The sequence below is a fragment of the Nerophis lumbriciformis genome, linkage group LG08 (genome assembly GCF_033978685.3).
Source record: "Nerophis lumbriciformis linkage group LG08, RoL_Nlum_v2.1, whole genome shotgun sequence".
NCBI classification, from domain to species: domain Eukaryota; kingdom Metazoa; phylum Chordata; class Actinopteri; order Syngnathiformes; family Syngnathidae; genus Nerophis; species Nerophis lumbriciformis.
In genome coordinates, this window is record NC_084555.2 from 54,024,227 (window position 1) to 54,046,014 (window position 21,788).

The 21,788-nt window shown below is 42.5% G+C and overlaps 2 protein-coding genes across 4 annotated transcripts in view; both read left to right on the plus strand.

Moving 5' to 3' along the window:
* Window positions 1–18,173, plus strand: part of ttbk2a (tau tubulin kinase 2a) — a 331,495-nt gene extending 313,322 nt beyond the window's left edge. The window contains exon 17 of the transcript XR_012050588.1: window positions 18,084–18,173. The gene's annotated coding sequence lies outside the window, so the exon portion shown is untranslated. The remainder of the gene's footprint in view (window positions 1–18,083) is intronic.
* Window positions 1–21,788, plus strand: part of stard9 (StAR-related lipid transfer (START) domain containing 9) — a 160,536-nt gene that overhangs the window by 44,407 nt on the left and 94,341 nt on the right. For all 3 annotated transcript variants that reach the window (XM_061969195.1, XM_061969197.1, XM_061969196.1), the window contains exon 4: window positions 16,028–16,144. In XM_061969195.1, coding sequence (XP_061825179.1) covers window positions 16,028–16,144 — 117 coding nt within the window. The remainder of the gene's footprint in view (window positions 1–16,027; window positions 16,145–21,788) is intronic.

Sequence of the window (21,788 nt, forward strand, 5' to 3'; positions counted from 1 at the left end):
GTTTGGGGTGCCATGTCATCTGCTGGTGTCGGTCCACTCTGTTTCCTGAGATCCAGGGTCAACGCAGCCGTCTACCAGCAAGTTTTAGAGCACTTCATGCTTCCTGCTGCTGACCTGCTCTATGGAGATGGAGATTTCAAGTTCCAACAGGACTTGGCGCCTGCACACAGCGCAAAATCTACCCGTGCCTGGTTTACGGACCATGGTATTTCTGTTCTAAATTGGCCCGCCAACTCCCCTGACCTTAGCCCCATAGAAAATCTGTGGGGTATTGTGAAAAGGAAGATGCAGAATGCCAGACCCAAAAACGCAGAAGAGTTGAAGGCCACTATCAGAGCAACCTGGGCTCTCATAACACCTGAGCAGTGCCAGAAACTCATCCACTCCATGCCACGCCGCATTAACGCAGTAATTGAGGCAAAAGGAGCTCCAACCAAGTATTGAGTATTGTACATGCTCATATTTTTCATTTTCATACTTTTCAGTTGGCCAACATTTCTAAAAATCCCTTTTTTGTATTAGCCTTAAGTAATATTCTAATTTTGTGACACACGGAATTTTGGATTTTCATTTGTTGCCACTTCAAATCATCAAAATTAAATGAAATAAACATTTGAATGCATCAGTCTGTGTGCAATGAATAAATATAATGTACAAGTTACACCTTCTGAATGCAATTACTGAAATAAATCAAGTTTTTCAAAATATTCTAATTTACTGGCTTTTACCTGTATATAAGTCGCACTGGAGTATAAGTCGCATTTTTGAGAGAAATGTATTTGATAAAAGCCAACAGCAAGAATAGACATTTGAAAGGCAATTTAAAATAAATAAAGAATAGTGAACAACAGGCTGAATAAGTGTACGTTATATGAGGCATAAATAACCAACTGGTATGTTAACGTAACATATTATGGTAAGAGCCATTCAAATAACTATAACATATAGAACATGCTATACGTTTACCAAACAATCTGTCACTCCTAATCGCTAAATCCCATGAAATCTTATACGTCTAGTCTCTTACGTGAATGACATCAATAATATTATAATGTGTTCATCATTTCACACATAAGTCGCTCCTGAGTATAAGTCGCACCCCCGGCCAAACTACGGAAAAAACTGCCACTTATAGTCCGAAAAATACGGTATGTAACATTTTGCATGTTTTGTGTGTTTACCATTTTAAAACCAAAGTTTTAAAAGGGACATGTAAGCAAATATTAACATTGCTGTATGTATACTTTTGACCCTCACATTTTCAGTAGAGCCATAATTAATTCATAAAAGAAGCAAACTTCACGAATGTTTTTTGTGACCAACAAGTATGTGCTCCAATCACTACATCACAAAAAAATAGAAATGATTGGAAACTCAAGACAGTGTTGCGTTTTGGACCAGTTGTTCCTCCCGGGGAATTCAAGTCACAAGTCGCTCCCAAATTCTTTACGACACTTAAAGCTGAGTTGAAAAAACCCACCAGAGACAGAATAGGTATTTTGTTGTATATTTTCAAAGCTTTGCAAATATATTTTTTTTTAGACCAGTCCAGCATAGAACATTCTATCGCGCCGCCAAAAATGGTCTGTCTTCCCAACGCCAAAAACCCCTCTTTCCTTCCCCCTCCCTAGCCATAATACATGCACAACGTCTCCCTAGTCATAATACCCGTATTTTCCGCACCATAAGGCGCCCTGGGTTATAAGCCGCGCCTTCAATGAACGGCATATTTCAAAACTTTGTCCACCTATAAGCCGCCCCGTGTTATAAGCCGCATCTAACTGCGCTAAAGGAATGTCAAAAAAACAGTCAGATAGGTCAGTCAAACTTTAATAATATATTAAAAACCAGCGTGATGTGGGCGCGCATGGAGTCGTATATCAACATGGACGGAGCTGCGTGAAAAAAGCCACCCGGCCTCTTCGCGTAAACTTACCTTAACCACTCGCTCATCTTTTCTTCATCCATCCATCCCTTCGAATTAGCTTTTATGATGACGCCGGCTGGAAAGGTCTCTTTTGGCAAGGTCTTCCTTTTGAATATCACCATGGGTGGAAGTTTCTGGCCATTAGCATGGCAAGCTAGAACCACAGTGAAGGATGACTTCTCATTCCCTGTGGTGCGAATATTCACCGTACGTGCTCCCGTTGTATCCACAGTGCGGTTCACAGGAATATCAAAAGTCAGTGGAACCTCGTCCATGTTGATAATGTTCTCTGGCCGGATCTTTTTTTCAGCTATCTTGTTTTTACAATATGCACGGAAAGTAGCCAGCTTTTCTTGAAAGTCTTTAGGCAGTTGCTGTGAAATAGTAATCCGTGTGCGGATGGAGAGATTGCGTCTTTTCATGAACCGGAAACCTGTCGCTTAGTAGGAGCCATTTTGTGGTCTTTACAGATGTAAACACACAAAGGAAATGAAACGTAATATCCGCGCGCTTCTTCTTCTTCTACGGGGGCGGGTGGTTGCTTACAGTAGAAGAAGAAGCGCTTCCTGTTCTATGGGGGCGGGTGCTTACCTTGGCGGTTGCTTGCGTAGAAGAAGAAGCACTTCCTCTTCTACGGGGAAAAAAGATGGCGGCTGTTTACCGTAGTTGCGAGACCGAAACTTTATGAAAATGAATCTTAATATTAATCCATATATAAAGCGCACCGGGTTATAAGCCGCACTGTCAGCTTTTGAGTAAATTTGTGGTTTTTAGGTGCGGCTAATAGTGCGGAAAATACGGTACATTCCAAAGAACTCAAGGTTAACACACACAGTTTACTTGCTAGAGTAAAGAAGAGAAAATGAAATGGAAAACACGAGCTGTTTTCAAATATGACTATGAAAGAAAATAAGTAACACTAAAATTCGGATATATGTAAATATCTGCCTCCGACAACAGCCATGACATGATGTTCTTTACAAGTACACTTTTGACCACGACTGTACATATTTTTGGGGGATTTGAAAAAGAATAGTATCAAAATGGCCCCAGCATGCTTTTGATTTCTCAGTGTGTGGCCCTCAGTGGAAAAAGTTTGCACACTTCTAAGCTCATCATGTTCACTGATTGTCATGCTTGCCTTCAATCTGGAGGACAATACAAACTTTTGTGTCCAAAAAGCCGTTCAGATTTCTTGTGGACCTGCAAAACAAGTACTTTTTTATTTTTTATTTTTAGATGTACCGTAGTCGAACCTCGGATTCAGGAGGAACAGTGTGGTTTTCGTCCTGGTCGTGGAACTGTGGACCAGCTCTATACTCTGGGCAGAGTCCTTGAGGGTGCATGGGAGTTTGCCCAACCAGTCTACATGTGCTTTGTGGACTTGGAGAAGGCATTCGACCGTGTACCCCGGGAAGTCCTGTGGGGAGTGCTCAGAGAGTATGGGGTAACGGACTGTCTTATTGTGGCAGTCCGCTCCCTGTATGCTCAGTGTCAGAGCTTGGTCCGCATTGCCGGCAGTAAGTCGGACACGTTTCCAGTGAGGGTTGGACTCCGCCATGGCTGCCCTTTGTCACTCATTCTGTTCTGAACTTTTATGGACAGAATTTCTAGGCGCAGTCAAGGCGTTGAGGGGATCTGGTTTGGTGGCTGCAGGATTAGGTCTCTGCTATTTGCAGATGATGTGGTCCTGATGGCTTCCTCCGGCCAAGATCTTCAGCTCTCACTGGATCGGTTCGCAGCCGAGTGTGAAGCGACTGGGATGGGAATCAGCACCTCCAAGTCCGAGTCCATGGTTCTCTCCCGGAAAAGGGTGGAGTGCCATCTCCGGGTTGGGGAGGAGATCTTGCCCCAAGTGGAGGAGTTCAAGTACCTCGGAGTCTTGTTCACGAATGAGGGAAGAGTGGATCGTGAGATCGACAGGCGGATCGGTGCGGCGTCTTCAGTAATGCGGACGCTGTATCGATCCGTTGTGGTGAAGAAGGAGCTGAGCCGGAAGGCAAAGCTCTCGATTTACCGGTCGATCTACGTTCCCATCCTCACCTATGGTCATGAGCTTTGGGTCATGACCGAAAGGACAAGATCACTGGTACAAGCGGCCGAAATGAGTTTCCTCCGCAGAGTGGCGGGGCTCTCCCTTAGAGATAGGGTGAGAAGCTCTGTCATTCGGGGGGAGCTCAAAGTAAAGCCGCTGCTCCTCCACATGGAGAGGAGCCAGATGAGGTGGTTCGGGCATCTGGTCAGGATGCCACCCGAACACCTCCCTAGGAAGGTGTTTCGGGCACGTCCGACCGGTAGGAGGCCGCGGGGAAGACCCAGGACACGCTGGGAAGACTATCTCTCCCGGCTGGCCTGGGAACGCCTCGGGATCCCCCGGGAGGAGCTGGACGAAGTGGCTGGAGAGAGGGAAGTCTGGGCTTCCCTGCTTAGGCTGCTGCCCCCGCGACCCGACCTCGGATAAGCGGAAGAAGATGGATGGATGGGATAGATGTACCGTATTTTTCGGAGTATAAGTCGCACCGGAGTATAAGTCGCACCTGCCAAAAATGCATAATAAAGAACGAAAAAAACATATATAAATCGCACTGGAGCCCGGCCAAACTATGAAAAAAACTGCGACTTATAGTCCGAAAAATACGGTACTATGTGTGTGAAGGAGGCAGTCCAGTAGAAGTTCCTATCCTTTGTAGCAAGACCATCAGCTCAGGCCTTTAAGGAGGTTGTGCTTTAACAATCATTGTGTGAGTCTTGTTGTCCTTCCTCTGAAGGCAACCCTTGGTGGTCTGCACACTTGGACCTTTAAAGAGCTTTTACTGGTAGGTAGGCAGGAAGATTGCTCCTTTATTCAATCTTCTGAAGAGAGGGAAGTCGTTTGGACACTTTGACTTCTTCATTGTGACGTTGACTGTCTCGCTGGTCAAATGTCAGGAGAAGCTGAAAATAGAAAAAAAACTAGCCACCAGATCAGACCTGGGCAAAATACGTCCCGTGGGCCACATGCGCCCCATTGAGATTTTCAATCCAGACGTCCTACATCATTTTTTTTAGACCTTTAATACCTCTAAACTAGGGGTGTAACAGTACACAAAAATGTTGGTTCGGTACGTACCTCGGTTTAGAGGTCACGGTTCGCTTCATTTTCGGTACAGTAAGAAAACATCCATCCATCCATCCATCCATCCATCTTCTTCCGCTTATCCGAGGTCGGGTCGCGGGGGCAGCAGCTTAAGCAGGGAAGCCCAGACTTCCCTCTCCCCAGCCACTTCGTCCAGCTCCTCCCGGGGGATCCCGAGGCGTTCCCAGGCCAGCCGGGAGAGATAGTCTTCCCAGCGTGTCCTGGGTCTTCCCCGTGGTCTCCTACCGGTCGGACGTGCCCTAAACACCTTCCTAGGGAGGCGCTCGGGTGGCATCCTGACCAGATGCCCGAACCACCTCATCTGGCTCCTCTCCATGTGGAGGAGCAGCGGCTTTACTTTGAGCTCCCCCCGGATGGCAGAGCTTCTCACCCTATCTCTAAGGGAGAGCCCCGCCACTCGGCGGAGGAAACTCATTTCGGCCGCTTGTACCCGTGATCTTGTCCTTTCGGTCATAACCCAAAGCTCATGACAGTAGGTGAGGATGGGAACGTAGATCGACCGGTAAATCGAGAGCTTTGCCTTCCGGCTCAGCTCCTTCTTCACCACAACGGATCGATACAGCGTCTGCATTACTGAAGATGCCGCACCGATCCGCCTGTCGATCTCACGATCCACTCTTCCCTCACTCGTGAACAAGACTCCGAGGTACTTGAACTCCTCCACTTGGGGCAAGATCTCCTCCCCAACCCGGAGATGGCACTCCACCCTTTTCCGGGAGAGAACCATGGACTCGGACTTGGAGTTGCTGATTCCCATCCCAGTCGCTTCACACTCGGCTGCGAACCGATCCAGTGAGAGCTGAAGATCTTGGCCGGAGGAAGCCATCAGGACCACATCATCTGCAAATAGCAGTGACCTAATCCTGCAGCCACCAAACCAGATCCCCTCAACGCCCTGACTGCGCCTAGAAATTCTGTCCATAAAGGTTATGAACAGAATGGGTGACAAAGGGCAGCCTTGGCGGAGTCCAACCCTCACTGGAAACGTGTCCGACTTACTGCCGGCAATGTGGACCAAGCTCTGGCACTGATCATACAGGGAGCGAACTGCCACAATAAGACAGTCCGTTACCCCATACTCTCTGAGCACTCCCCACAGGACTTCCCGGGGTACACGGTCGAATGCCTTCTCCAAGTCCACAAAGCACATGTAGACTGGTTGGGCAAACTTCCATGCACCCTCAAGGACCCTGCCGAGAGTATAGAGCTGGTCCACAGTTCCACGACCAGGACGAAAACCACACTGTTCCTCCTGAATCCGAGGTTCGACTATCCGGCGTAGCCTCCTCTCCAGTACACCTGAATAGACCTTACCGGGAAGGCTGAGGAGTGTGATCCCACGATAGTTGGAACACACCCTCCGGTTCCCCTTCTTAAAGAGAGGAACCACCACCCCGGTCTGCCAATCCAGAGGTACCGCCCCCGATGTCCACGCGATGTTGCAGAGAGTTAAGAAAACAACAAAACATAAATTTTTGGGTTATTTATTTACCAAATTTGCAAAATCTTCCACCAAAAATATTTTTCTTAGTGGAATATTTGAAGTAATGTCAACCTTGGATAGGTCAATAATTCATAATAACATTGATTTTGATTCAATATTATGTTTTGAGCAATGACAGTTTGAAAGGAGCTTTGTTTTATTAGTCAACATTGCAACTTTTTCTAAATGACATTTCACCTTTAAGATTTTTTATTTCACTTTTGTTATGTTTTTCTTTATTTGAATAGTATTTTTAGAATGTGCCGTGGGCCTTTAAAATATTAGCTGTGGGCCGCAAACGGCCTCCGGGGCACACTTTTGACACCCCTGCTATAGATAATAAAAAAATTAAATGTGATAAATCTATGGATAAAAAGCAGAGCCTGGCGACGCATGCGCGTTTATCATAACTCTCTCTCTCTCTCTGTCTCTGCCCCTCCCTCACCAATGCTGCTGTTTGTTTTGTTTTTAACCCCTTCTTAACCCTGAACGTACATTGAAAATACACGCAACCCTAACTCAAAATGCCGGACATTTGAGGCATTTAAGAAACTCCGCCCTGACAGCTCTGCAAAAGAGGACATGTCCGGTGAAAAGAGGACGTATGGTCAGTCTATCCTAGCCCGTTAGCTGCTAGCATGCCGTGTGTTGTGCCTCGGTGTGCATTGTTTACACAACGTGCGTTACGCTACTTAATATGTCCGTGTGGTTCGGTTCGGTACACCTCCGAACCGAACCGAAACCCCCGTACCGAAACGGTTCAATACAAATACACGTACCGTTACACCCTTACTCTTAAGGCTTAGTGGCCACATGCGTGGACATCACCTTTTAACTCTTATTTCCAAAATTGTGTACACTACTGAATTGGGGTCTTATGGCCGCTTATGTGGACACTTATACTGCCATCTGGTGGTGTCAGAAGAGTATAACATACAATGGAATTTGGAAAAAGAAAAAGTGTAAAAATAAGAATTAGCATGTCACTAAACATGAAGTACACGTTTGTGTACTTATGGACTAAGTACATCATATCAAAAGATGATTCTTAGTTTTGATTCTAATTAGGGTCCAATAGGCCCAAATAGTAAAGAGAAATACAAAAAAAGCATGTAAACAAACAGCTTGGGCCTTAAGAGGCTAGAGGAGTGTTTTTCAACCTTTTCTGAGCCAAGGCACATTTTTTTCATTGAAAAAATCCAGCAGCACGCCACCAGCAGAAAACATTAAAAAAATGAAATTCAATAGCCGATATTGACAGTAAAAAGTCGTTGTCGCAATTGTTGGATATGACTTTAAAGCATAACCCAGCATGCATCACTATAGCTCTTGTCTCAAAGTAGGTGTACTGTCACCACCTGTCACATCACACCCTGACTTATTTGGACCTTTTTGCTGTTTTCCTGTGTGTAGTGTTTTACTTCTTGTCTTGCACTCCTATTTTGGTGGCTTTTACTGTTTTGTTGGTATTTTCCTGTAGCAGTTTCATGTCTTCCTTGAACGCTACTTTGTTTTAGCAATCAAGAATATTTCAGTTGTTTTTATCCTTCTTTGTGGGGACATTGTTGATTGTCACGTCATGTTCGAATGTACATTGTCTTTGCTCCACAGTAAGTCTTTGCTGTCGTCCAGCATTCTGTTTTTTGTTTACTTTGTAGCCAGTTCAGTTTTAATTGTGTTCTGCATAGCCATCCCTAAGCTTCAATGCCTTTTCTTAGGGGCACTCACCTTTTGTTTATTTTTGGTTTAAGCATGAGATACATTTTTACCTGCACCCTGCCTCCCGCTGTCGTCTGCATATTGTGATCACGACAAACATCTACAAAGCAATTAGCTACCAGCTGATATAGAAGAGAATAACATGGTTACTCTGCCGAGCTCTAGACAGTGCAGACACTCAACTACGGCACATTATTTGCGGATTATAATTACTGCTTTGCAAAAAATATTTGTAACCCAATTTAAGTGAAATGACATAATCTCCCATGGCACACCAGACTGTATTTCACAGCACAGTGGTTGAAAAAAACATATATCTAGAGATTGAAGTGTTTAAATAAAATATGACATAACATTTTTATGACTGAGACCTTTTGAGATCCCTAGGAACAAACTTGAGGGAAGCCTTAAATGTTAAATAAAAAATGTATATATTATATTAAAGCTGCAAGCAGCATTGGTCGGGCCCGCGTATTTGGCAGGTGCTAGTCCTAAGTGTCCCAATACTTTTGTCTACTTTTAGTCTGAAGTGTCCCAAGACTTTTGTCTAGTGTACCTACCTTGTCTGCATTGTGTGGGCACGTTGGTGCTTCCTGCTTTTAAGCAGCCATCTTAAAAAAACAGCAGCGCAGCAGCATCAGCGCAGCGGGTCTTTGAAGGGTCATAAAATCAAAACCGGAGCAGTTAGAAAAAAAAGCGCTTCTGTCATTGTAATCACAAGGGTTCAATCTCTCTCCTGTGTTAGTTTGAAGGCGAAACGACAAACGCGCTCAGAGGAGTTCGTTTTTGAAGGAAGGTGACCGGTTTTTACAAAAAATGTGTTTTGAAGGGGGAATAGCAAACTTCCTGTTGATTTTTGCTGGGGGTTGTCAATTTATGAAATGTAGGTCTAAGTGAGACCTACGGAGAGGTTTTTGTTTCATGTCTCTCCGACCTTCCCAGTGGGAGTTACAGGCAGTTTTGTCATTTTTTTCTTCCGAGGAGCAGTTTTTTCTCCGTTTTATTAAAACATTGCTCTAGAGCGCAATTTTTAAATTTGGGGTTAGGTTTTTTTATTAGATCGCAATTTTTGCCAGTCCTGATGTGTGCGTTCAGTTTGGTGAGTTTTGAAGCATGTTAAGGGGGTCAAATTACAGCTCAAAGAGGCAAAAGTTACTGTTTTTAGTACTTTTTTTGTCTTGAAGGGGGAATTGCCAACTTCCTGTTGATTTTAGCCCGACAATGTATTATTTTGAAATGTAGGTCTAAGTCAGACCTACATAGAGGTTTTTGTTTCATGTCTCTCCGACCTTCCTAGTGGGAGTTACAGGCAGTCTAGTTTTTTTTCCCCTAGGGGGCGCTAGAGCGCAATTTTGAGTTTTGTGGTTCGGTTTTTTTTTTTAAAAAGGCAATTTTCGCAGGTCCTGATGTGTGGGTCAAATATGGTGAGTTTTGAAGCATGTTAAGTGGGTCAAATTACAGTTTAATGTGGCGGCGGAAGAATAAAGAATAAAACCTTACAAATACAATAGGTCCTTATGTCCCATTGAATAAGGGGAGTCCTTTTGCAATGGGCCATGCGGGCCCTAATTAGGTTTGAAAATGAGAAATATCCAAATGTTGCCCGCATGCTTTCATTTTTCAGTTTGCGGTGTAAATGCATTCTGCTGGTGTGCAGACATTGCTTCACACGCTCCTAAAAGCTCCAGTGAACTCTCAGGGTGTTTGTTGAGGTCTTTCACAAGAGCTTTAAACCAAGTCCAAACTAAACTCATCCCCGTTGCTTTGGAAGCCCAGCTTCTGGACTCGTACTCGCACACGGGAGGTGTGTTGAAAGTAGTCCTGTCTTTGATCTTTTGGGGATTGTAGCAACTTTTAAGAGCATTCCTCCCCTTCTCCAATGTGTACTTACTCCACCGGGGGCCAGACCCCAGCCTGGGGGGCCCCCTCTGTTATGGTTTGTGAGGAAGACCGTGCCAAGTCTCAGGTCTGCTCTGTACCGGGTTGTTAGTTTCCCTCTACCACCTTTTTGCAAGCATGTGTTACCTTTTGGACAGGGTGTTTGGATTGCCAGTCCATCCACATCAGGAAATGATTTTCATGTTTTTTTTATTGTTTATTAAGGATGAAAAAATAACAATACGACATTCTTTTGGGGCGCAGACCTCTGCCAAAGTGGAAAAGACCAATGTAAAATGTACCCGTCAAAGAACAATTTAAAATTAAAGCTGCAAGCAGCGTTGGTCGGGCCCGCGTATTTGGCAGGTGCTAGTCCTAAGTGTCCCAATACGTTTGTCAAGTTTTAGTCCCAAGTGTCCCAATACTTTTGTCAAGTTGTAGTCTTAAGTGTCCCAATACTTTTGGCCAGTGTAGGTGTCCCAATATTTTTGTCAAGTTGTAGTCTTAAGTGTCCCAATACTTTTGTCCAGTGGAAGTGTCCCAATACTTTTGTCCAGTTGCCCAATGCTTTTGTTCAGTGGTAGTAGTAAGTGTCCCAATACTTTTGTCAAGTTGTAGTCCCAAGTGTCCCAATACTTTTGTGCAGTTTTCCTCCTAAGTGTCCCAATACTTTTGTCCAGTGGTAGTCATAAGTGTCCCAATACTTTTGGCCAGTGTAGGTGTCCCAATACTTTTGTCAAGTTTAAGTCCCAAGTGTCCCAATACTTTTGTCCAGTGGAAGTGTCCCAATACTTTTGTCCAGTTGCCCAATGCTTTTGTTCAGTGGTAGTAGTAAGTGTCCCAATACTTTTGTCAAGTTTAAGTCCCAAGTGTCCCAATACTTTTGTCCAGTGGAAGTGTCCCAATACTTTTGTCCAGTTGCCCAATGCTTTTGTTCAGTGGTAGTAGTAAGTGTCCCAATACTTTTGTCAAGTTGTAGTCCCAAGTGTCCCAATACTTTTGTGCAGTTTTCCTCCTAAGTGTCCCAATACTTTTGTCCAGTGGTAGTCATAAGTGTCCCAATACTTTTGGCCAGTGTAGGTGTCCCAATACTTTTGTCAAGTTTAAGTCCCAAGTGTCCCAATACTTTTGTCCAGTGGAAGTGTCCCAATACTTTTGTCCAGTTGCCCAATGCTTTTGTTCAGTGGTAGTAGTAAGTGTCCCAATACTTTTGTCAAGTTGTAGTCCCAAGTGTCCCAATACTTTTGTGCAGTTTTCCTCCTAAGTGTCCCAATACTTTTGTCAAGTTTTAGTCCCAAGTGTCCCAATACTTTTGTCAAGTTGTAGTCTTAAGTGTCCCAATACTTTTGGCCAGTGTAGGTGTCCCAATACTTTTGTCAAGTTTAAGTCCCAAGTGTCCCAATACTTTTGTCCAGTGTAAGTGTCCCAATACTTTTGTCCAGTTGCCCAATGCTTTTGTTCAGTGGTAGTAGTAAGTGTCCCAATACTTTTGTCAAGTTGTAGTCCCAAGTGTCCCAATACTTTTGTGCAGTTTTCCTCCTAAGTGTCCCAATACTTTTGTCCAGTGGTAGTCATAAGTGTCCCAATACTTTTGGCCAGTGTAGGTGTCCCAATACTTTTGTCAAGTTTAAGTCCCAAGTGTCCCAATACTTTTGTCCAGTGGAAGTGTCCCAATACTTTTGTCCAGTTGCCCAATGCTTTTGTTCAGTGGTAGTAGTAAGTGTCCCAATACTTTTGTCAAGTTTAAGTCCCAAGTGTCCCAATACTTTTGTCCAGTGTAAGTGTCCCAATACTTTTGTCCAGTTGCCCAATGCTTTTGTTCAGTGGTAGTAGTAAGTGTCCCAATACTTTTGTCAAGTTGTAGTCCCAAGTGTCCCAATACTTTTGTGCAGTTTTCCTCCTAAGTGTCCCAATACTTTTGTCCAGTGGTAGTCATAAGTGTCCCAATACTTTTGGCCAGTGTAGGTGTCCCAATACTTTTGTCAAGTTTAAGTCCCAAGTGTCCCAATACTTTTGTCCAGTGGAAGTGTCCCAATACTTTTGTCCAGTTGCCCAATGCTTTTGTTCAGTGGTAGTAGTAAGTGTCCCAATACTTTTGTCAAGTTTAAGTCCCAAGTGTCCCAATACTTTTGTCCAGTGGAAGTGTCCCAATACTTTTGTCCAGTTGCCCAATGCTTTTGTTCAGTGGTAGTAGTAAGTGTCCCAATACTTTTGTCAAGTTGTAGTCCCAAGTGTCCCAATACTTTTGTGCAGTTTTCCTCCTAAGTGTCCCAATACTTTTGTCCAGTGGTAGTCATAAGTGTCCCAATACTTTTGGCCAGTGTAGGTGTCCCAATACTTTTGTCAAGTTTAAGTCCCAAGTGTCCCAATACTTTTGTCCAGTGGAAGTGTCCCAATACTTTTGTCCAGTTGCCCAATGCTTTTGTTCAGTGGTAGTAGTAAGTGTCCCAATACTTTTGTCAAGTTGTAGTCCCAAGTGTCCCAATACTTTTGTGCAGTTTTCCTCCTAAGTGTCCCAATACTTTTGTCCAGTGGTAGTCTTAAGTGTCCCAATACTTTTGGCCAGTGTAGGTGTCCCAATACTTTTGTCAAGTTTAAGTCCCAAGTGTCCCAATACTTTTGTCCAGTGGAAGTGTCCCAATACTTTTGTCCAGTTGCCCAATGCTTTTGTTCAGTGGTAGTAGTAAGTGTCCCAATACTTTTGTCAAGTTGTAGTCCCAAGTGTCCCAATACTTTTGTGCAGTTTTCCTCCTAAGTGTCCCAATACTTTTGTCCAGTGGTAGTCATAAGTGTCCCAATACTTTTGGCCAGTGTAGGTGTCCCAATACTTTTGTCAAGTTTAAGTCCCAAGTGTCCCAATACTTTTGTCCAGTGGAAGTGTCCCAATACTTTTGGCCAGTGTAGGTGTCCCAATACTTTTGTCAAGTTTAAGTCCCAAGTGTCCCAATACTTTTGTCCAGTGGAAGTGTCCCAATACTTTTGTCCAGTTGCCCAATGCTTTTGTTCAGTGGTAGTAGTAAGTGTCCCAATACTTTTGTCAAGTTGTAGTCCCAAGTGTCCCAATACTTTTGTGCAGTTTTCCTCCTAAGTGTCCCAATACTTTTGTCCAGTGGTAGTCATAAGTGTCCCAATACTTTTGAAGGCTCATAAAATCAAAACCGGAGCAGTTAGAAAAATTATTTTGATAACTTTTATTTGGAAGGGTTCAATCTCTCTCCTGTGTTAGTTTGAAGCTGATAAACGACGAACGCGCTCAGAGGAGATAATGTTTGAAGAGAAGTGACCGGTTTATAAAAAAAATTTTGTTTTGAAGGGGAAATTGCAAACTTCCTGTTGATTTTTGCTGAGGGTTGTCAATCTATGAAATGTAGGTCTAAGTGAGACCTACATAGAGGTTTTTGTTTCATGTCTCTCCGACTTTCCCAGTGGGAGTTACAGGCAGTTTTGTCATTTTTTTCTTCCGAGGATCATTTTTTTCTGCTTTTTATTAAAAAATTGCGGTAGAGCACAATTTTTAGATTTGGGATTAGTTTTTTTCATTAGATCGCAATTTTAGCCAGTCCTGATGTGTGTGTTCAGTTTGGTGAGTTTTGAAGCATGTTAAGGGCGTCAAATTACAGCTCAAAGAGGCAAAAGTTACTGTTTTTAGTACTTTTTTGTCTTGAAGGGGGAATTGCCAACTTCCTGTTGATTTTAGCCCGAGCATATACAATTATGAAAGGTAGGTCTAAGTCAGACCTACATAGAGGTTTTTGTTTCATGTCTCTCCGACCTTTCTAGTGGGAGTTACAGGCAGTCTAGTTTTTTTTTTCCTAGGGGGCGCTAGAGCGCAATTTTAAATTTTGAGGTTTGGTTTTTTGATAAAAAGTTTTGCCGTATATTACTGATGTGTGTGTAAAATTTGGTGAGTTTTGAAGCATGTGAAGGGGGACAAATTGCAGCGCAAAGAGGCAAAAGTGACTGTTTTTAGTACTTTTTTGTCTTGAAGGGGGAATTGCCAACTTCCTGTTGATTTTAGCCCGAGCATATACGATTATGAAAGGTAGGTGTAAGTCAGGCCTACATAGAGGTTTTTGTTTCATGTCTCTCCGACCTTTCTAGTGGGAGTTACAGGCAGTCTAGTTTTTTTTTCCTAGGGGGCGCTAGAGCGCAATTTTAAATTTTGAGGTTTGGTTTTTTTGATAAAAAGTTTTGCCGTATATTACTGATGTGTGTGTAAAATTTGGGGAGTTTTGAAGCATGTTAAGGGGGACAAATTGCAGCGCAAAGTTGCGGAATAATAATAATAATAATACCGTATTTTCCGCACCATAAGGCGCCCTGGGTTATAAGCCGCGCCTTCAATGAACGGCATATTTCAAAACTTTGTCCACCTATAAGCCGCCCCGTGTTGTAAGCCGCATCTAACTGCGCTAAAGGAATGTCAAAAAAACAGTCAAATAGGTCAGTCAAACTTTAATAATATATTAAAAACCAGCGTGATGTGGGCGCGCATGGAATCGTATATCAACATGGACGGAGCTGCGTGAAAAAAGCCACCCGGCCTCTTCGCGTAAACTTAAACTTCCCTTAACCACTCGCTCATCTTTTCTTCATCCATCCCTTCGAGTTAGCTTTTATGATGACGCCGGCTGGAAAGGTCTCTTTTGGCAAGGTCTTCCTTTTGAATATCACCATGGGTGGAAGTTTCTGGCCATTAGCATGGCAAGCTAGAACCACAGTGAAGGATGACTTCTCATTCCCTGTGGTGCGAATATTCACCGTACGTGCTCCCGTTGTATCCACAGTGCGGTTCACAGGAATATCAGTTGCTGTGAAATAGTAATCCGTGTGCGGATGGAGAGATTGCGTCTTTTCATGAACCGGATCCTTGTCGCTTAGTAGGAGCCATTTTGTGGTTTTTACAGATGTAAACACACAAAGGAAATGAAACGTACGGTAATATCCGCGCGCTTTTTCTTCTTCTACGCGGGCGGGTGGTTGCTTACAGTAGAAGAAGAAGCGCTTCCTGTTCTATGGGGGCGGGTGCTTACCTTGGCGGTTGCTTGCGTAGAAGAAGAAGCGCTTCCTGTTCTACCGGGAAAAAAGATGGCGGCTGTTTACCGTAGTTACGAGACCGAAACTTTATGAAAATGAATCTTAATATTTATCCATATATAAAGCGCACCGGGTTATAAGGCGCACTGTCAGCTTTTGAGAAAATTTGTGGTTTTTAGGTGCGCCTTATAGTGCGGAAAATATGGTAATCTAAAACTGGTGAAGTTAAATGGAAAATAACTTTATAGTATAATCACTGGATACATATAACAATTTAATTATTATTTTTTCTTTTTAAATTTTTTTTCTTTCCATGATGGCAGGTGAGGCGGGGCCTCACCTGCCTCTAGTGACTGCACGTCACTGTTTGGAAGAATGGGGGAAAATTGCTATAAACACACTCTGCAACCTTGTGGACAGCCCTTCCCAGAAGAGTTGATGCTGTAATAGCTGCAAAAGGTGTCATATTGAACCCTATGGGTTAGGAATGGGATGGCACTTCAAGGTCATATGTGAGTCAAGGCAGGTGGACAAATACTTTTGACAATATAGTGTACGTGGGGGGGCCACCTTCACTTTGTTTGCTCTTTAAATGTCCACCACTTTGACTTTGTGAAAATAAAGTCATGTTTGGAAGGTGAAAACAAAGGAGGTGTGAGTGATTATTTGTAGTGGTATTCTCCCACATGACTACGCTACGCTTTTAGTCCGTGTTTATTTGGCCCATCAAGTCCCGGTGCATGCGTGCTGACACAGAACATGAGCCCACCTGGCTGCTCCGCAGGCAAACATCTTTTGGTAAAGCAAGACGTCGTGATGGTGAAACCTACACTTGTGTTCTCCTCAGGTGTTCCAGGACTTGGGTGTGTCGGTGCTGGCCGCGGCTTCTCAGGGATACAACGTGTGTCTGTTTGCTTACGGCCAGACGGGGTCCGGAAAGACTTACACCATGATGGGAACACAGGTGAGGGGGGGAAGGGGGCGGATCTTGCTCTGTTATATTTCTGTATGAAATGTTGATTTTCTAACACAGGCGTGTCCAGACTTTTTCCACACACTGAAAAATGAAAGCATTCAGGGGCCATTTGGATATTTTTCATTTTCAAAACTGATACATCAGTTTCAAAACATCATAAAAATCCCCTCAATTCCCCCCAAAAATGGATGAAGTGTCTGCAATATAAAGACAATATAACATAAATCCATAGACGTGGATGCATATGCAAAAGTGCAATATATTTATCTGTACAGTAATCTATTTATTTATACATGCACCTTATTGATTTTTTATCCTGCACTACAACCAGCTAATGCAACAACATTTTGTTCTTATCTGTACTGTAAAGTTCAAATTTGAATTAAAGCTGCAAGCAGCATTGGTCGGGCCTGCATATTTGGCAGGTGCTAGTCCTAAGTGTCCCAATACTTTTGTCCAGTTTTAGTAGTAAGTGTCCCAATACTTTTGTCAAGTTGTAGTCCTAAGTGTCCCAATACATTTGTCAAGTTTTAATCCTAAGTGTCCCAATACTTTTGTCCAGTTTTAGTCCTAAGTGTCCCAAAACATTTGTCCAGTTTTAGTCCTAAGTGTCCCAATACTTTTGTCCAGTGGTAGTTCTATGTGTCCCAATACTTTTGTCAAGTTTTAGTCCCAAGTGGCCCAATACTTTTGTCAAGTTTTAGTCCTAAGTGTCCCAATACTTTTGTCCAGTGGTAATCCGAAGTGTCCCAATATTTATGTCAAGTTGTAGTCAAGTGTCCCAATACTTTTGTCAAGTTTTAGTCCCAAGTGGCCCAAAACTTTTGTCAAGTTTTAGTCCCGAGTTTCACAATACTTTTGTCAAGTTGTAGTCCCAAGTGTCCCAATACTTTTGTCCGGTGGTAGTCATAAGTGTCCCAATACTTTTGTCTAGTGTACCTACCTTGTCTGCATTGTGTGGGCACGTTGGTGCTTCCTGCTTTTAAGCAGCCATCTTAAAAAAACAGCAGCGCAGCAGCAGCAGCATCAGCGCAGCGGGTCTTTGAAGGGTCATAAAATCAAAACCGGAGCAGGTATTAAAACGCTGTTCTGTTATTTTATACACAAGGGTTTAATCTCTCTCCTGTGTTAGTTTGAAGCCGAAACGACAAACGCGCTCAGAGGAGATAGATTTTGAAGAAAGGTGACCGGTTTTTACAAAAATTTTGTTTTGAAGGGGGAATAGCAAACTTCCTGTTGATTTTTGCTGGGGGTTGTCAGTTTATGAAATGTAGGTCTAAGTGAGACCTACATATAGGTTTTGGGAGTTACAGGCAGTTTTGTCAGTTTTTTCATCCGAGGAGCAGTTTTTTGTGCGTTTTATTAAAAAATTGCGCTAGAGCACAATTTTGAGATTTGGGGTTAGGTTTTTTTATTAGATCACAATTTTTGCCAGTCCTGATGTGTGCGTTCAGTTCGGTGAGTTTTGAAGCATGTTAAGGGGGTCAAATTACAGCTCAAAGAGGCAAAAGTGACTGTTTTTAGTACTTTTTTGTCTTGAAGGGGGAATTGCCAACTTCCTGTTGATTTTAGCCCGAGAATGTACATTATGAAATGTAGGTCTAAGTCAGACTTACATAGAGGTTTTTGTTTCATGTCTCTCCGACCTTCCTAGTGGGAGTTACAGGCAGTCTCGTTTTTTTTTTCATTTTGAGTTTTGGGGTTCGGTTTTTTCATTAAAAGACTATTTTCGCAGGTCCTGATGTGTGGGTCAAATATGGTGAGTTTTGAAGCATGTTAAGTGGGTCAAATTAGTGCTCAAAGAGGCGGCCGGTATAATAATAATAAAACCTTACAAATTCAATAGGTCCTTATGTCCCATTGCATAAGGACTCCCTTTGGGAGTCCTTATGCAATGGGCCATGCGGGCCCTAATGACAATAAAAAGGAAGTCTAAGTCTATAATCTTTTAGTTTTTTGGGTTTTTTTTTTACTTTAGGGCTTCCCTCAAGTTAGGTCCTGGGGACCTAGATGGGTCTCAGTCATTAAAATGTTCAGTCATTTATTATCTTTGGATCAATTTCAGATGTATCTGTTCACATATATATATTTTGTTTAAATGTTTTATGCGTTTTTTTGTTCAAGAAAAGCATGTCCAATATTTGATGGGAAAAATTGAGGCCTTCAATATGTCAGTAATTCATAACAACATTGATTTTGATTCTTTATCATTTTTTTTAAGCAATGACAGTTTAAAAAAAAAAATCCCACTAAAATTGCTAAGGATCCAAAAAGGCGTGTTAAAAATGTGTCATGCATACCGTATTTTTCGGACTATAAGGCGCACTTAAAATCCTTTAATTTTCTCAAAACGCGACAGTCCGCCTTATAACACGGTGTATGGAATCATTTTGGTTGTGCTTGCCGACCTCGAAGCTATTTTATTTGGTACATGGTGAAATGATAAGTGTGACCAGTAGATGAGTGTCACACATAAGAGATACGCGTGGACTGCAATATGACTCAAGTAAACAACACCAACATGTTACATGTTCAATTGAAATTAAAGCTGCAAGCAGCATTGGTCGGGCCCGCATATTTGGCAGGTGCTAGTCCTAAGTGTCCCAATACTTTTGTTCAGTTTTCGTCATAAGTGTCCCAATACTTTTGTCTACTTTTAGTCTGAAGTGTCCCAAGACTTTTGTCTAGTGTACCTACCTTGTCTGCATTGTGTGGGCACGTTGGTGCTTCCTGCTTTTAAGCAGCCTTCTTGAAAAAACAGCAGCATCAGCGCAGCGGCTCTTTGAAGGGTCATAAAATCAAAACCGGAGCCGGTATTAAAACTCTTTCGATAACTTTTAATCAAAAGGGTTCAATCTCTCTCCTGTGTTAGTTTGAAGCCGAAACGACAAACACGCTCAGAGGAGATAATGTTTGAAGAAAGGTGACCGGTTTTTACAAAAATGTTGTGTTGAAGGGGGAATAGCAAGCTTCTTGTAGATTTTTGCTGGGGGTTGTCAATTTATGAAATGTAGGTCTAAGTGAGACCTACGGAGAGGATTTTGTTTCATGTCTCTCCGACCTTCCCAGTGGGAGTTACAGGCAGTTTTGTCATTTTTTTCTCCCGAGGAGCAGTTTTTTCTCCGTTTTATTCAAAAATTGCTCTAGAGCGCAATTTTTAAATTTGGGGTTAGGTTTTTTTATTAGATCACAATTTTTGCCAGTCCTGATGTGTGCGTTCAGTTTGGTGAGTTTTGAAGCGTGTTAAGGGGGTCAAATTACAGCTCAAAAAGGCAAAAGTGACTGTTTTTAGTACTTTTTTGTCTTGAAGGGGGAATTGCCAACTTCCTGTTGATTTTTGCCCGAGGATATACAATTATGAAAACTAGGTCTACGTCAAACCTACATAGAGGTTTTTGTTTCATGTCTCTCCGACCTTCCTAGTGGGAGTTACAGGCAGTCTAGTTTTTTTTTCCCTAGGGGGCGCTAGAGCGCAATTTTGATTTTTGGGGTTCGGTTTTTTTATTAAAAGACTATTTTCGCAGGTCCTGATGTGTGGGTCAAATATGGTGAGTTTTGAAGCATGTTAAGTGGGTCAAATTAGTGCTCAAAGAGGCGGCGGAAGAATAATAATAAAGAAAGAATAAAACCTTACAAATTCAATAGGTCCTTATGTCCCATTGCATAAGGACTCCCTGTGGGAGTCCTTATGCAATGGGCCATGCGGGCCCTAATAAAGAAAGAATAAAACCTTACAAATTCAATAGGTCCTTATGTCCCATTGCATAAGGACTCCCTGTGGGAGTCCTTATGCAATGGGCCATGCGGGCCCTAATAAAGAAAGAATAAAACCTTACAAATTCAATAGGTCCTTATGTCCCATTGCATAAGGACTCCCTGTGGGAGTCCTTATGCAATGGGCCATGCGGGCCCTAATAAAGAAAGAATAAAACCTTACAAATTCAATAGGTCCTTATGTCCCATTGCATAAGGACTCCCTGTGGGAGTCCTTATGCAATGGGCCATGCGGGCCCTAATAAAGAAAGAATAAAACCTTACAAATTCAATAGGTCCTTATGTCCCATTGCATAAGGACTCCCTGTGGGAGTCCTTATGCAATGGGCCATGCGGGCCCTAAATATAGAACATATAATATAATCTGGTGCTCCTTTTGTATGAAAGTAGACCTGACTAGACCTGCTCATCGCCTTATAATTCGGTGCGCCCTATGGTTACTTTCAACGCTTAAATCTTTCAACTTCATATTCACCGATTCTAAGTTTTTCTTATTTTGTAATGGATTTTTTTTGTTTTGTTTTATGCCCTGTTTGTCATATAAAACTTATATATAAAATATGCAATATTTTTTCCCCCAAAAAATTCAACTGGAATATTTCTTGTGAAGTAATTGGAGCCTTCAATAAGTCAATAATTCACATCATTGATTTTGAGTCATTATTTTTTGAGCAATGACAGTTTTTAAGAAAAAAGTCCCACTAAAATTCTCAGGGTTCCAAAAAAGCCCCACTCATAAGTTAAAAATAAGTCATACATCATTTTTTTACTTTCAACACGTAAATCTCCAGATCAACTTCAGATCTATCGGTCGATATACATTTTTATTTATTTTATTTTCATTTTTTTAAGTTGTATGTATCAAGAAACCTCAGTTTTTATGGCAAAAAAAAACAAAATATGCAATTTCAAAGTGGGATATTTGATGTGAAGTAAATGGAGTTTTGAATAAGTCAATGATTCATAACATTTATTTAGATTCATTCTTACATGGCAACTTTTTGTTATTAGAGTCAACAATGCAACGTTTTCTTCTGTTTACTTTTTTTATTCCACTTTTTAATGTTTTTTTAAGTACCGTATTTTCCGCACCATAAACCGCCCTGGGTTATAAGCCGCGCCTTCAATGAACGGCATATTTCAAAACTTTGTCCACCTATAAGCCGCCCCGTGTTATAAGCCGCATCTAACTGCGCTAAAGGAATGTCAAAAAAACAGTCAGATAGGTCAGTCAAACTTTAATAATATATTAAAAACCAGCGTGATGTGGGCGCGCATGGAGTCGTATATCAACATGGACGGAGCTGCGTGAAAAAAGCCACCCGGCCTCTTCGCGTAAACTTAAACTTACCTTAACCACTCGCTCATCTTTTCTTCATCCATCCCTTCGAGTTAGCTTTTATGATGACGCCGGCTGGAAAGGTCTCTTTTGGCAAGGTCTTCCTTTTGAATATCACCATGGGTGGAAGTTTCTGGCCATTAGCATGGCAAGCTAGAACCACAGTGAAGGATGACTTCTCATTCCCTGTGGTGCGAATATTCACCGTACGTGCTCCCGTTGTATCCACAGTGCGGTTCACAGGAATATCAAAAGTCAGTGGAACCTCGTCCATGTTGATAATGTTCTCTGGCCGGATCTTTTTTTTCAGCTATCTTGTTTTTACAATATGCACGGAAAGTAGCCAGCTTTTCTTGAAAGTCTTTAGGCAGTTGCTGTGAAATAGTAGTCCGTGTGCGGATGTGAGATTGCGTCTTTTCATGAACCGGAAACCTGTCGCTTAGTAGGAGCCATTTTGTGGTCTTTACAGATGTAAACACACAAAGGAAATGAAACGTAATATCCGCGCACTTCTTCTTC